General features: G+C 50.2%; 1 protein-coding gene across 5 annotated transcripts in view; it reads left to right on the forward strand.

The window, feature by feature from the left end:
* Positions 1-6,003, forward strand: part of PRDM11 (PR/SET domain 11) — a 93,341-nt gene extending 87,338 nt beyond the window's left edge. For 4 of the 5 annotated variants that reach the window (XM_049890940.1, XM_049890939.1, XM_049890941.1 and 1 more), the window contains 2 exons: positions 1,680-2,306; positions 3,470-6,003. In XM_049890940.1, coding sequence (XP_049746897.1) covers positions 1,680-2,306; positions 3,470-5,634 — 2,792 coding nt within the window. In that variant the 3' untranslated portion in view covers positions 5,635-6,003. The remainder of the gene's footprint in view (positions 1-1,679; positions 2,307-3,469) is intronic. The other variant, XM_049890944.1, reaches the window with a different exon arrangement.
* Positions 6,004-13,512: the final 7,509 nt, after the last annotated feature.

The raw sequence follows: 13,512 nt of genomic DNA on the forward strand, positions 1-13,512 counted from the left end.
TGTTTGTTTGTTTTTCTCTCCATATTTCCTGGAGCCTTTGGGATCTATTTCACAATGCTCAAAGGTCTCCTTTGGCCCACAGATTTTTCTGGAAGCCTTAAATCCAAAGAGGCCTCCCACTCCTTCTGGGAAATTTGAAAGACCTTGTCTTCGAACAGAGAGGCATGAGGAATCCCTGGTGGTTTGTAGCCATGACCTTTCAACATCCTCAGCTGTTTGCTGCCTCATTGGTCAGAGAGAAGGGGAAAGCACGGCCCATGATTTTTAGAGATTCTGAATGGGCAAGTGTCTTATTGGTAAGACAAATAAGTTGTATTTTTTTTAAAGGTTCTCTTCATCTTTCCCCTTTTTGTCCCTCAGCTGTTGTACAATTGCAGCCTGTGAGGATCCCCCTGAATTTTAGGTTCTTTGGAGATGAGGTAGTTCCTTAAGCATATATGTGCTGTCACCTATTGGAAACCTGGTGTCAAACATGGGACAGGGTACAGCACCCCATGCCAGCTGTGGAAAGCCAAGGCTTGTCACAGCATGGACCCAATATCTGGATCGCTCAGGGAGACTGGCCTTCACTCAGAGGCTTTTTAGCAAGTTGGCTATCAGACGCCTGATTATGACATATATTCAGGTCAAATCATTGCTCAGAGTCAGATGACCCAGCGCCCTGGCCTTGATCTGGGAAACCTCTGAGATTTCTGAGCCCCATGGGCTGCCATCAGGACCTTCTGAGGGTTAAGAGATACCTCTAACTCCTTAAGGAGTGTCAGCACTTCTGTAGCAGTTTATAAAGGTATGTTGGCCATTTTAAAAAATCAGACTAAAATAATTTCTTTCGGGGATCTCGCCAAAGTCTAGAGGTTTGAAGTCACTCATATGATAGAAGTAGAAAATGAAACACCTATTGCCAGGTAAGGAGATTCAACTATATTTTAGGAATGCTTTGGGTCAGGGTGGCTATTTGGTTCTTTATCTTGTCGGAGGCTGCCATCTTGGACCCCTAGGCAGCTGTAGGTATCCCTGTCTTCCCTTTTCTTTTCACCTCAGTTGTCAGTGAGAACCACAGAGGTTCAGATCATACTTTTTCCCAATTTCTGGGAGAATTATAAAGGAGAGTTGCTATAGGGTGGACTTTGCCCTAAGTGGGCTGTCTCTGGAGCAGTCAGGGAGGCAAAAGGAGTGGGGCTCATGGTGTTTCATGTGTACCTTTTACCAAGTCAAAGCAGCCATCTTCTAATTGCTAGGACTAGAAGGGATGCCTCGATGGTCGGCAGAGAATCAGTACTCATTGGCTCTGAGTTATGTTACCAGCTTACTCAGTTTGACTGGATCGGTCATCATCTTCTAGGGTCATAGGATGGCAAGCACCTTTGAAAGGACTTCCAATTACCATCCCCAGTAGAAATTCTGTCAACTTATGAGAGTAGCGCTTATATATACCTAAGGCTCCATCAAAACCGTCTCCTTAAAAATAGTTCTTTCCACTTCTTTGGGTCCTATGACTCTAGCTCCCATGGTCCTCTGGGTGATCCACCTCTCTCCCTTTTTGTAACACATGACCCACAAGGCCAGACCCAAAGGGATGTGTCCAGTGACTTTTTAACAGGAGGCCTGCTCTGTTTTCTGTTGGTTTTTCCACTTTGGGGGTTTTCCCCACTTCCTCACACCCTGGTTTTCCTTCCTAGGAGAGAAGAGGTTGCAGAGGGAGAAGTCTGAGCAGGCTCTGGATAACCCAGAAGACCTGAGGGGTTCCATACAGCTCCCTGTGTTGAGACAGGGCAAAAGTCCCTACAAGCGTGGCTTTGATGAAGGGGATTTGCACCCCCAGGCCAAGAAGAAGAAAATTGACCTTATTTTCAAGGATGTGCTGGAGGCCTCGTTGGAATCTGCAAAGGTGGAAGCCCACCAGCTGGCACTGAGCACCTCACTGGTCATCCGGAAAGTTCCCAAGTACCAGGATGACACCTACAGTCGGTGTGCAACGACCATGTCCCATGGTGTGCAGAATGTCAGCCGGACCCAGGGGGAAGGGGACTGGAAAATCCCCCAAGGAGCTTCCAAGGAACCAGGCCCAACAGAGGATGAAGAAGAGGAGCCTTCATCATTCAAGGCTGACAGTCCTGCTGAGGCCTCCCTTGCATCTGACCCTCATGAGCTTCCCACCACCTCCTTTTGCCCTAACTGTATTCGCCTAAAGAAGAAGGTCCGGGAACTTCAAGCAGAACTAGACATGCTTAAGTCTGGGAAGCTTCCTGAGCCCCCTGTATTGCCAGCACAGGTACTGGAGCTCCCAGAGTTCTCAGACCCTGCAGGTAAGTTGGTCTGGATGAGATTATTGTCAGAGGGAAGAGCACACAGAGGGCATAATGGAAGGTGGCCTAAAACTCTCTGTTGGAGCCACCTCAGGGGAGACCTGAGTTGTATAACGTGGAGGTGGACACTGGTCGCAGCCCACAGCCTCCAGGTGCCTCTGGCAGGCCCCTTGTGCTATGGTGGGATGCTTCGTGGGTTGCCAATGTATCCTCCTCGTCAATAAAGGAAGTTGTGCTGCAGGAAGGGTGTGTGCTGTGTTCTTGACCCGCTGCCTTTGTTGGTGGTCCTAGTGGTGGTTTACACCAGAGTCCAATTTCTAAACCCAATCTTTCTCTCTCCCAGCCCCAAGCAGTGTGCGGGCAAGGCGTCCTGTTGAGGAAATCTCACAGCCTTCTCAAACTCAGTCCAGGAACACAGCCTATCTCTTTTCCTCCTGAATCACTGCGCTGGCCCACATGGTCCGATTTCCCCTGGAGTTCTAGAAGGATGGGGGGGATATAGAGCCTTTAGCTGCATGCATTTTCCCCTTTCTTTTGGCTGCCTGAATCTTTTAGAGTTGGTCAACAACTAGAGAGGTTTTCAGGACACATCCACAGCTAAATTTGAGATTTATAAAGCACTTCCTCTATTAACCACATCCCTGAGCTCAAAACGAGGTGTTTCTAGAGATTCAAAGCGCTCATCTTAACTAAACTGCATTGTGATCCTGAAATTGCATGTCAAACCTGCCTTCATTCAAGGGAAGCCCACTCCCCCGACCACATGAATGGTGAGGCAAACAAGTCTCAGGCCCCTGATGTATGACTTTTGAATGTTTGATGTGCTTTTCTCTCTCCATTGGATCTGCTCTTCTCATTTGTGCTGTCCGGTTGAATGGAAAATTTAAATTCCTTGAGCACCTACTAGTAGAGAGTGAGGGCAGGCAGCCTGCAGCATGGTGGGTGGTGACAAAGGCCACCATGGATAATCCACAAAGAAGAGTTCTATGTGGATAACAACAGGGCTTATGAAGAAATTCCAGGTTGGGATTCAGTTTGCCATGGAAATTAACTTCTGTTTCATACAGTGTGTCACCCACTGTTTGGGCAGTGTTTCCTGTTGATTTTGGAAGAGTCTGTTTTTCCCACCAGGTGTAAATGTTCCTTTCCCATTTGTTTTCCAGCCTCAGAGAGCATGGTCTCTGGCCCCGCCATCATGGAGGATGATGACCAGGAGGTGGATTCGGCCGATGAATCCGTCTCCAATGATATGATGACTGCGACGGATGAGCCCTCCAAGATGTCATCAGCCACAGGACGCAGGATCCGGCGCTTTAAGCAGGAGTGGCTGAAGAAGTTCTGGTTCCTGCGGTACTCCCCGACCCTCAACGAGATGTGGTGCCACGTCTGCCGCCAGTACACAGTGCAGTCTTCGCGAACCTCGGCCTTCATCATCGGCTCCAAGCAGTTTAAGATCCATACCATCAAGCTGCACAGCCAGAGCAACCTGCACAAGAAGTGCCTGCAGCTGTACAAGCTCCGCATGCACCCTGAGAAGACAGAGGAGATGTGCCGCAACATGACCCTGCTCTTCAACACCGCCTACCACCTGGCCCTTGAGGGCCGGCCCTACCTGGACTTCCGGCCCCTGGCTGAGCTGCTAAGAAAGTGTGAGCTCAAGGTGGTGGACCAGTACATGAACGAGGGAGACTGCCAGATCCTCATTCATCATATCGCCCGGGCTCTGCGGGAAGACCTGGTGGAGCGCATCCGCCAGTCCCCTTGCCTCAGCATCATTTTGGATGGGCAGAGCGATGACCTCCTGGCTGATACTGTAGCTGTCTATGTCCAGTATACTAGCAGTGACGGGCCCCCAGCCACAGAGTTCCTGTCCCTGCAGGAACTGGGATTCTCCGGCACAGAAAGCTATCTTCAGGCCCTCGATCGAGCCTTCTCTACATTGGGCATCCGGTTACAGGATGAGAAGCCAACTGTTGGCTTGGGCGTGGATGGAGCCAACATCACAGCCAGCCTTCGTGCCAGCATGTTCATGACAATCCGCAAGACGCTGCCCTGGCTGCTGTGCCTGCCCTTCATGGTGCACCGGCCCCACCTGGAGATACTGGATGCCATCAGTGGGAAGGAGCTCCCCTGCTTAGAGGAGCTGGAGAACAACCTGAAGCAGTTGCTGAGCTTCTACCGCTACTCACCACGCCTCATGTGTGAGTTGCGCTCCACGGCCTCGACCCTCTGTGAGGAGACAGAGTTCTTGGGGGATATCCGGGCTGTGAAGTGGATCATTGGCGAGCAGAATGTCCTCAATGCACTCATCAAGGACTACCTGGAGGTCGTGGCCCACCTCAAGGACATCAGCAGCCAGACCCAGCGGGCGGATGCCTCGGCCATTGCCCTGGCCCTGCTGCAGTTCCTCATGGACTACCAGTCCATCAAGCTCATCTACTTTCTGCTGGATGTGATCGCCGTGCTCTCACGCCTGGCCTACGTCTTCCAGGGTGAGTACCTCCTGGTGTCCCAGGTGGATGACAAGATCGAGGAGGCCATCCAGGAGATCAGTCGGCTGGCCGACTCCCCAGGAGAATACCTGCAGGAGTTTGAGGAGAACTTCCGAGAGAGCTTCAACGGGATTGCAATGAAGAACCTCAGGGTGGCCGAAGCCAAATTCCAGTCCATCAGGGAGAAGATCTGCCAGAAGACCCAAGTGATTCTGGCTCAGAGGTTTGATTCCCGTAGCCGAATCTTTGTGAAGGCCTGCCAGGTGTTTGACCTGGCCGCCTGGCCCAGGAGCAGTGAGGAGCTTGTGAGCTATGGCAAGGAGGATATGGTCCAGATATTTGACCATCTGGAGGCTATCCCGACCTTTTCTAGGGATGTCTGTAGGGAAGGGCTAGACCCCCGGGGGAGTCTTTTAATGGAGTGGCGAGAACTCAAGGCGGATTACTATACCAAAAATGGCTTCAAAGACCTGATCAGCCACGTCGGTAAGTACAAGCAGAGGTTTCCACTCTTGAACAAGATCATTCAGATCCTTAAAGTCCTCCCCACTTCCACCGTTTGTTGCGAGAAAGGCCGCAATGCCCTCCAACGGGTACGCAAAAACCATCGTTCCCGACTGACCCTGGAGCAGCTCAGCGACCTCTTGACAATTGCGGTAAACGGGCCACCCATTGCTAACTTCGATGCCAAGCGAGCCCTGGACAGCTGGTTTGAGGAGAAGTCTGGCCACAGTTACACACTGTCTGCTGAGGTGCTCAGCAGGATGTCTGCGCTGGAGCAGAAGCCAGTGCTCCAGGCCATAGACCATGGGACAGAGTTTTACCCAGACATTTAGGGAGCCTGCGCTGCAGAGTTCACTAAGCTGTTGAATATTTTTTTAATCTATACTCATAAGCTTTGATATATAAATATATATTATATATATATATATATACACCCACACTGAAAATTTTTAAAAACCAAGGTGACGCGTCCACCAGAAGCTACTGGGAGCTTTCAGAAAGGAATAATGTTGGAAACGGACTCTTGTCTACAAAATTTGGCAGCTGCAACATAGGTGGCAACTCATTTTCACTCACAGAAGCATGTGCTGGGGCCACACGTATTCCCACCGGACAGTCAACCAACAGCATAAGCTAAAAATGAACGGGTCTCTGTCATCACTTTAGGTAGCTCACTTTATTTATGTTGACGTCTGGGGGTGAGGGGCTTTGGGTTGGGGCTGGGGTTTACGTTCTTGCCTTTTCTTTTGTTGTATGGTTTCATGAGGGGGGTTTCTTAACCTCCTCATTGACATTCTGGTCAAGTTTAATCAGATCTCTGACTTCAGACGGGATGGTAGCTTGTCTGGGTTAGGGTGTTTGATCTTTCCACCTCCCCCACTCAAGACTTCAGCTTGAGAAATTTTTATTCATTTCCTAGTGAGGGTTCTTTTTCTGTCTTAGAAGTGAAAGTCTTGGTCAAACTGTGACACCCACCACTCCCCACCTTGGTTGTCTCTCCCCTCACTAGGTTGTCGGTTCCCTCCTTCCAGCTCCCCAGATAGTAAAGATATTACCTGTTATACTGAAGGCAAAACTGTCATACAGCCAAACTTGAAATCTTAGGGAAGGGAAAAAGGAGTGACCTTTTTGCATTCCGGTTTTTATGTGGGGGAGGATAAAACAATATAATGCCATTCAGACCCAGGCCTGTTGAGGGCGATGAAGAGCCAAGTAATCCAGACCCCAGGAGGGCAGTGATTTTTGGCTTTAAAAAAAAAAAAAAGTAAGATGAAAAGTATATATTCAATTTACATGAATTATTTATGCTCTATCTTTATAATCATATAATGTGATGGGGGTAATTTTTCCTTTAATCATCAAGAAATACCTGCTATAGCTCTGTGGCAGGAGGTTCAATGCAAGATGTGCCCTGGGTTATTCGTAGCTCAAATGAGAGTCTCTAGAAATTAGTCCTTCTTTTGCAGCAAGTCTGAAAACATGGTCTGCAGCCTGGCGGGAAGGTTGTAGGAAACTGGGTGATACATCTATGCCTGTGAACTCTTCCTTTGTTAAACAGGGTAGAGATGTCCTAAAGGAAAGGAAAAAATGAGAAGTCGAACAGGACTCTCAAGGCATGAGCCTTCAGACACACACACATACACACACACACACACACACACACCCGCCGATATAAGCTTTAGAAGTAGCTACTTGCCTACTCCCTGGGACAAGTAGTGGTTTAAGCTAGTGGAGTCTGATCAATGCTCTTTGGTTCATTTAACTACCAGTATACCTCGCAAGGGAGTTTAAAAAAAAAAAAAAGTGCGTGAGCTGTTAAAAAACTTCTGTTCATGTTTCTACATCTGGTCTATGCATATTTTATGTGCAGACATCCTAGAACATGGATATAGGTCATGTTTGGGGGAGGGAGGAAGATCTGAATTCTAGATGGTCGGTTCTGCTGGGAGCCACCCCTCTCCATTGGCAGAGGATGGCGTCACATGGCCACAGACAAGACCCCAGTGTCTTCAACCTGTTTGGCTCAGACATTATTAAACTGTGGTGGCTTCCTTCCTTCTTGGGTTATCTTGTCTCAGAGGCCTCATGCCGCCGTTGAGAACCATAGTGGAAATGTCATCAACACTGAACATGTCACTCTTCTTTCCTTGTCCTGCCACTACCTTCATCTCCCACAGATCCTTCCCCTCTACCCCCATGGTCTTGGTGCTAAGATAACTTTAGAATCATTGCTGCTAGTCAATAGCTTTTCATTATATAAATATCTATATATATTATATATTATTTTTGAAACTTTTTTTTGGTTTGTTTTCAACAGTGATGTAGCATGTTAAAAAACAAAAAACTGGTTTCCTCCAATTGTCCCACTGCCAGGCATCATATGCTGCCTTCTTCAACAAATCAATGCACCCCTGCCTGGTGACACCCCCCACCCACCTCAGTCGCACACATACTTCCCCACGTCCTCTGAACAAGGAGAGAGTCAGCAGGAACTAGCAACGAAAGACCCAAAGCTCCTCCCTGATGCTTTGAAATCCCCAGCCTGGTTCTCCTTTCCCACTTGAAAGTGATGTCTCCTGTCCACCCATTCCTCCCATCCAGGTTAACCCATAACTGTGGTCAAGTGGGATTCCATTGCAAAGCACAAGTTCCCACCTTTCCCTCCTGGACTTCCTCACCACTCACCCACCCAGACTACCGAGTCTGTGGGAGCTTTCACTGAGCATCACAGAGACTATGATGGGTGGAGGGCAGACATGGCAAGGTGGGCCTCAGGGGGCAGAAGCAATAGGTTGGAATCCTTTCTTCTAGCCAACAGTTGCCTTACACCTTCTTCTTCCTCCCTCTGCTCCTCCCCACTTATTACGTTGGGACCCTCAACTAACTGGGGCTCATTTCCTAGACCACTCATTTGAAAACCAGGAAGAGAGGCTCCTTAGTGTCTGCCTGATTATTAGGCCCATGACTGTTTCCTCTCAAGAGACTCTAGCTAGAGTTAGCTCAGCTCTTCATCCAGAGGGAAAAAATCCTTTGGGCCAATGCCGGTGTCTATTCCAGAACTCCTGGGAAGGCCAGGAGAAGGTGACCTGCCTCTGGGCCTACAAGACTGAGTTGCCACTAGCAGCTTGTGGCTGCAGGCTAGATATCTCCCAAGCCAGCCTCCAGACCTTGGGGAAGCTGAGCTCTCGGGGGAGGGCTTAAAGCTTGGCAGGGGTGCCTTTAAAACTCTGAACGCTCTTGGCTTCTGCTGAATTCAGCCAGGAAGCCTGGGGCATAGCACACTTTGCAGAGGCCACTTTGACTTGGGATGGGGAGTAACCAGGGAACAGTTCGGGTGACATGCCACTGCAATTTCTACAGTGTCCTTTCTCACCATGGTTGCTGCTCCAGAGACTCGGTGCTTCTGTCCTGTGAATTCTGCATGTGATTCCCTGATTTCTGTCACAGGCCTTTCTACTCCTCTGCCTCCTTGAGAAGGACTCTTGGTTGATCTGACCTTCAGGGTCTAGCCCTGGGAATCACATCCTTGGCTAGCCTCACCTTCCTCATGGGTATACAAAACTGTGCGCAGGCAGTTTTTGCCTCCCGAATGTGGTCAGCTCAGATGAAACAGAACCTCAAACTTAGGAGTGGCTTAGGAGTGACAACCATAGGCTTGGAATCAAGTATGTGTGTCTCGGGGGTTGAGACCTGTCCTAGTTGGGCTAACCAATGAATGACTTTCTTTGGCTTATGGAAGAGGTAGGAAGTGAGATCAACTTTGAGGCCCAGGTTTCTGGCCAGATGTGCCAAAGCGATCCTGATCCACCGCAGAACTAGGAGCTCCTGTGATTGAAATGAGCTGCTCTTCCTTGATGGGGGAGGTGGGGGAAGACCCATCACCACCTGTGACATGTGAGGACAGCCCAGCCCTGCTGCAGTCTTGCCATTCCAGAATCCCAGTGTTTGCCAGCCTGACATATGGTGGTCCCAAGCAGATCCTCATTCCCCATCCTCACTTGGGAACGAGAGCAGGATCCCTGGATGACTGGATGCAGCTCTGGGCCCTGAATTGGTGGCATTTGGGTGTCTCTGACCCCAGCCCCTGCTCCATGCTTCCATGTCAAGTTGTTTTGCTGAGCCCTCTCCCCTTGACTTGTTTTTGTCAATCCTTTAATTTGGAGGAAGGATCTCATAATTATTTAAGACAATGTTGAAATATTTTCTGTTTGTTTGGAGGTGATGCCAAGAAGAAGAAAATAGGAAAAGCACGTGGAAGGCAGAAAATGATAGTGGAGAGATTGCAGTGGACGACGAATTGGCCCAGCCTGGGCTCTGGGGCTGGCATCCTCTTGGATTGCTCACCTGAAGCCTGATGAGGCCTGAGGGGTTGAAGTATCGCCTCTCTCTCCTAGTTTCCTTTCCCTCTGTTTTTCTCCACCCCCTCTGGAAACAGGAATTCTATATCTAGATCTGGTTTTGGCTACAGTCTGAGTGGGTTTCCCAATAGAAGGCTTCATTTACATTCTCTCTTGGTGCATACATCAGTTTGGGCACAAGAAGTCAGGTTGCACCTTGCCCCTTCAAGTGGCCAGCCCAGCCAGGCCAGGCTGTGGCAGCTGAAGTAGGGAAGCCAGACCTCCCTAGCAAGAAAGGAGTGTTTGAGGGACATGTGAGCTTGGAACAATCCTGTGCCAGGCACCAACCTCCTTGGGAGGTGGTGGTGGGTCCTAGACAGGTGTCCAGTCCTTAGGGGGGAAGGTTTTGGCAAGAGACACGCTTGGAAGGAGGCCTTCGTTTCTCTCTGTCGGTCAGGGTGCTTTAGCTGAGTGGATGGAGCTGCGGTGTTTTAAGGAGCCTTTGAGGTGACCTTTGCTTGTCAGAGAGAAAAAAAGTGCCCTTTGGGGAGTAAAATGGTACGGCCCTCCCCTTCCATCTGGCACTCCCCTTATCCCTCCAAGTGGTATGACCCTGGAAGTACCTATGCAATCCAGTCTCCCCAGGAGCTAGTGCATGGAAGCAGGGGTGTGTGCATTGTAGAAAAGAGATGCTACAGCCTATATATTGTATATATGGACATATACAGTACGTATACACACAGAGTAAGAGATGAAATCACGTCTATATATCTATAAATAATATCCTATATATTTATACATTTCTATGTTTTAAATAGATATAAAAACAGAGTCTATAGCGAGCTGGGAGCGCAAGAGGGAAAGTCTGGCGCTGTGTATGCGAAGGGGCAGGAAGAGAGCCTTCGCTGGGGAGCCGGGAAGCTCAGCAGGCAGGGTGTGCTGGGAACGGGCCTCCTATGGAGTGTTGGAGAAGAGAGGACGTCCCACCACCTCGCCTGTGCCTCCAGGAGGCCTGGGTCCCGGCCCTCTCCATGCACTTTTTCTCCTTTCCCCAGGCATGGTCTGATGTTGGAAGGAGATACCCCTGAGCCCCAGCTTAAGTGGCCCCTACATCCTCTCGAAAGCCTACTGCTTGGCAGTAGGGCGTGGTCTCTGTCATTTGGGGTCGGGACCACTGCACAATCTTCCCCAAAGCCCCCCTAGGTAGGAGCAGAGTCAGTGGCAATAGGAAAGGCGCAAATTGTACCTAGGGAGGTCCTCGAATATGCCGCCCCTCCCCCCTTGTCTGCGTCCGCTGCCCCCTAGAGACCACACCTCTGAAGTACAGCGTCCTAGCCTCCCTTTCCCACTCAACCACTCACTGTCTGTCTTCCTGGCAGGGGTTGGGGTAGGGGCAGTGAAGTGGGCAGCGAGAGCGACGCCAGGCAGCCTGCCCGCCACCCAGAGGCTTGCTGGCCATGGCAGGGGGCACCAGCTACGAGAGAAGGGTGGGAGAGACATATCCGCACACTCCTAGGTTCAGTGGCAACTCAAGGTCAGAAGCAGGGCTCTGGCCCTGCCAGCTTTGCACAGCCGCTGCCGCCGGCTGTACTCAGGACACCGCATTTCCCTGTCCTCCTGCAGGGAGGCCCAGGGACCCCACCCAGCCCCACGTACCAGGCAGGTTTAGTTCACGTACACTGTTCTCATTCTGTGACTCGAAGCAGAGGCTAAGCTGCGAGGCCCCGCGCTCACCCACCTCTACTGGGCAGGACGTGTCCCCGCGCCCATCCCAAGCCGCGTGAGCCGGGCGGGGTGTCCAGGGACAGGAGGTGGGCAGCAGGGCACAGTAGCAGCTGGCAGCATGACGGAGGGCTCGCGGCGCCCTGACGGGAATCAGAAGCCCGTTTCACTTGCAGTTTTCCCTCTGTCGTTTCTTTCCCCTGGAGGTGGGGTGGAGGGTTTGTTGGAGCCCTGGATGATGAGGGACAGTGGGTGCCTACAACCCCTGCTCTCCAGACCAGCCTTCGCCTTAGGGCTCTACAAGGCATGCATTTCCCATCCCTGAGGCCTCCTCTGACCCCATCCCGCCTTTCCCCAACATCTACCAATGTACCTCAGTCTCCAGCAGACCCGCCCTTACTACCTGGAGTTCGGGGCCAGGGTCTGTTCTGCCAATGCCCACCTCCCCCCGCCCCCCCACCCCACGTCCACCCTGGTCTCCTTGAGCCACAGCTAGCTGCCAACTGGGTCTTGGAACACCCTCTAGTGCCTGGCTCAAGACAGACCAGTCCAGCCGAGCCTTCCTCCCATGGCGATGGGTCAGACCGTCGGGCAGGGGACGGGCTTCCCCGGGTAGCAATCCCACAATGCACTGTACCTCAGAGAGAGATCACGTCATGGGGCCTGAGGGGATCCTGCCCTCCGCCCAGAGGAGGACTGCCGGTTACAATACTGCTCACAAAAGACGAAGGTCAGGCTGCCCTTGGGCACCCCGCAGCCTTCACTTTTGTCTCTCTAGAGAACCAGCAGTTTGATTTGGTCTTTTCCAGCCCCTTTCTCTCTCCTCTCCATCCCTACGCTGCTGTACCGTTTCATTTCAATCACAAAGGAAATATAAAGTGGGGGTGGGGGAAATACCTAGGAGTCTATTATCACGTACATATTAATATGTTAATACTTTCTTTCTTAAAAAAAGACTCGATATTATTTTGCAGACTATGCTTTATAGTACCTGTGTGAGGGGGCCTAGAACACTGGATACAAATAGAGCTATGTTGGTTTATCATAATATGTACGCAGAAACTTTCCTTTTGTCATATTATCCTTGTAATGTATGAAAATTGTTAATAAAAAACATTTAAATTTACTCACAAGGTCAAATCCCTTCCTCCTCGCCTCTCTCCCAGTTCTGTGCTCGGGGATGCTTCAGAATTGGCCCCACAGCAAGGGCTGCCATTTTGGAAGAAACCGGAAGCTGCCACTTCAGCTCCTTCCTGTTGCTCTCACTTCTCCCCTGTTAGCGTTTACTCCCAGCAGGGAACTAGTATACCTCACCCACCAGTTAGGCCGGACTGTTTAAAATCAGTACATCTGCCCCTACATGCATTTTTTCCACAAGAATCTCTTTGAGGAAACCCACAGAGCTGTTGGAAATAAACTGTTCTTCTAATTCTCCCTCAACTGCCTTGCCTGTCCGCTGGGAAAGGATATTTTCCCAATAGTTACCTTGGTATGGGGGTGAGGATGAGAGATGTTTTCACCAAATTGTTCTAGAAAGAAGTTGGGCATACATTCAATAATGACATAGATAATGCCTTTTTCCTTTACGAAATGCTAAGTTCTCCTACTCTCAGCTTCTGCTCTTCATCACCTAGCTTCCTGTCAGCGCCTTCTCTCTCCCTTTCTCTTAATGTTTGCCTTCTTCCTATCTACCATTTCTCTCTCAGCCCCTGAGGCCCTCCTCCTTTGGTCACTCAGAGGCTTCCTATTGTGAAGGCCACCCCTCATCCCCCATGGAATGTTCTAGTTCTCTTATTTCCTGAGGAGGAGGAGTAGGGGAGGAGAAACAAAGGTGTATGTCCATCATGTCTAACCAGCTCAGGAGAACCGGGGTCAATGACCCCCCCCCCATATCTCACTCAGATTTGACCCACATTTGAACCATATTTGCATTAGTATCTGGGACATACATATTAATTATTTCATCACTGAAAAGCAAGGACAAGAAAGCCCCCCATCTGCACTTGGCCATGAGGCCAGCTTTCCCACAGTGAGGCTTGAGGGGTGTTCAAGGGAATGGGGTCTGTTCTACTCCCATCCCTTTCTCTTCTCCTCAGTTTCCCTCTCCAAAGTACAGAGGACAAGTTGAGGGGACTAGTGATGTTCACCTCA

The sequence above is a fragment of the Elephas maximus genome, chromosome 7 (genome assembly GCF_024166365.1).
Source record: "Elephas maximus indicus isolate mEleMax1 chromosome 7, mEleMax1 primary haplotype, whole genome shotgun sequence".
In the NCBI taxonomy this organism is placed as follows: Eukaryota; Metazoa; Chordata; class Mammalia; order Proboscidea; family Elephantidae; genus Elephas; species Elephas maximus.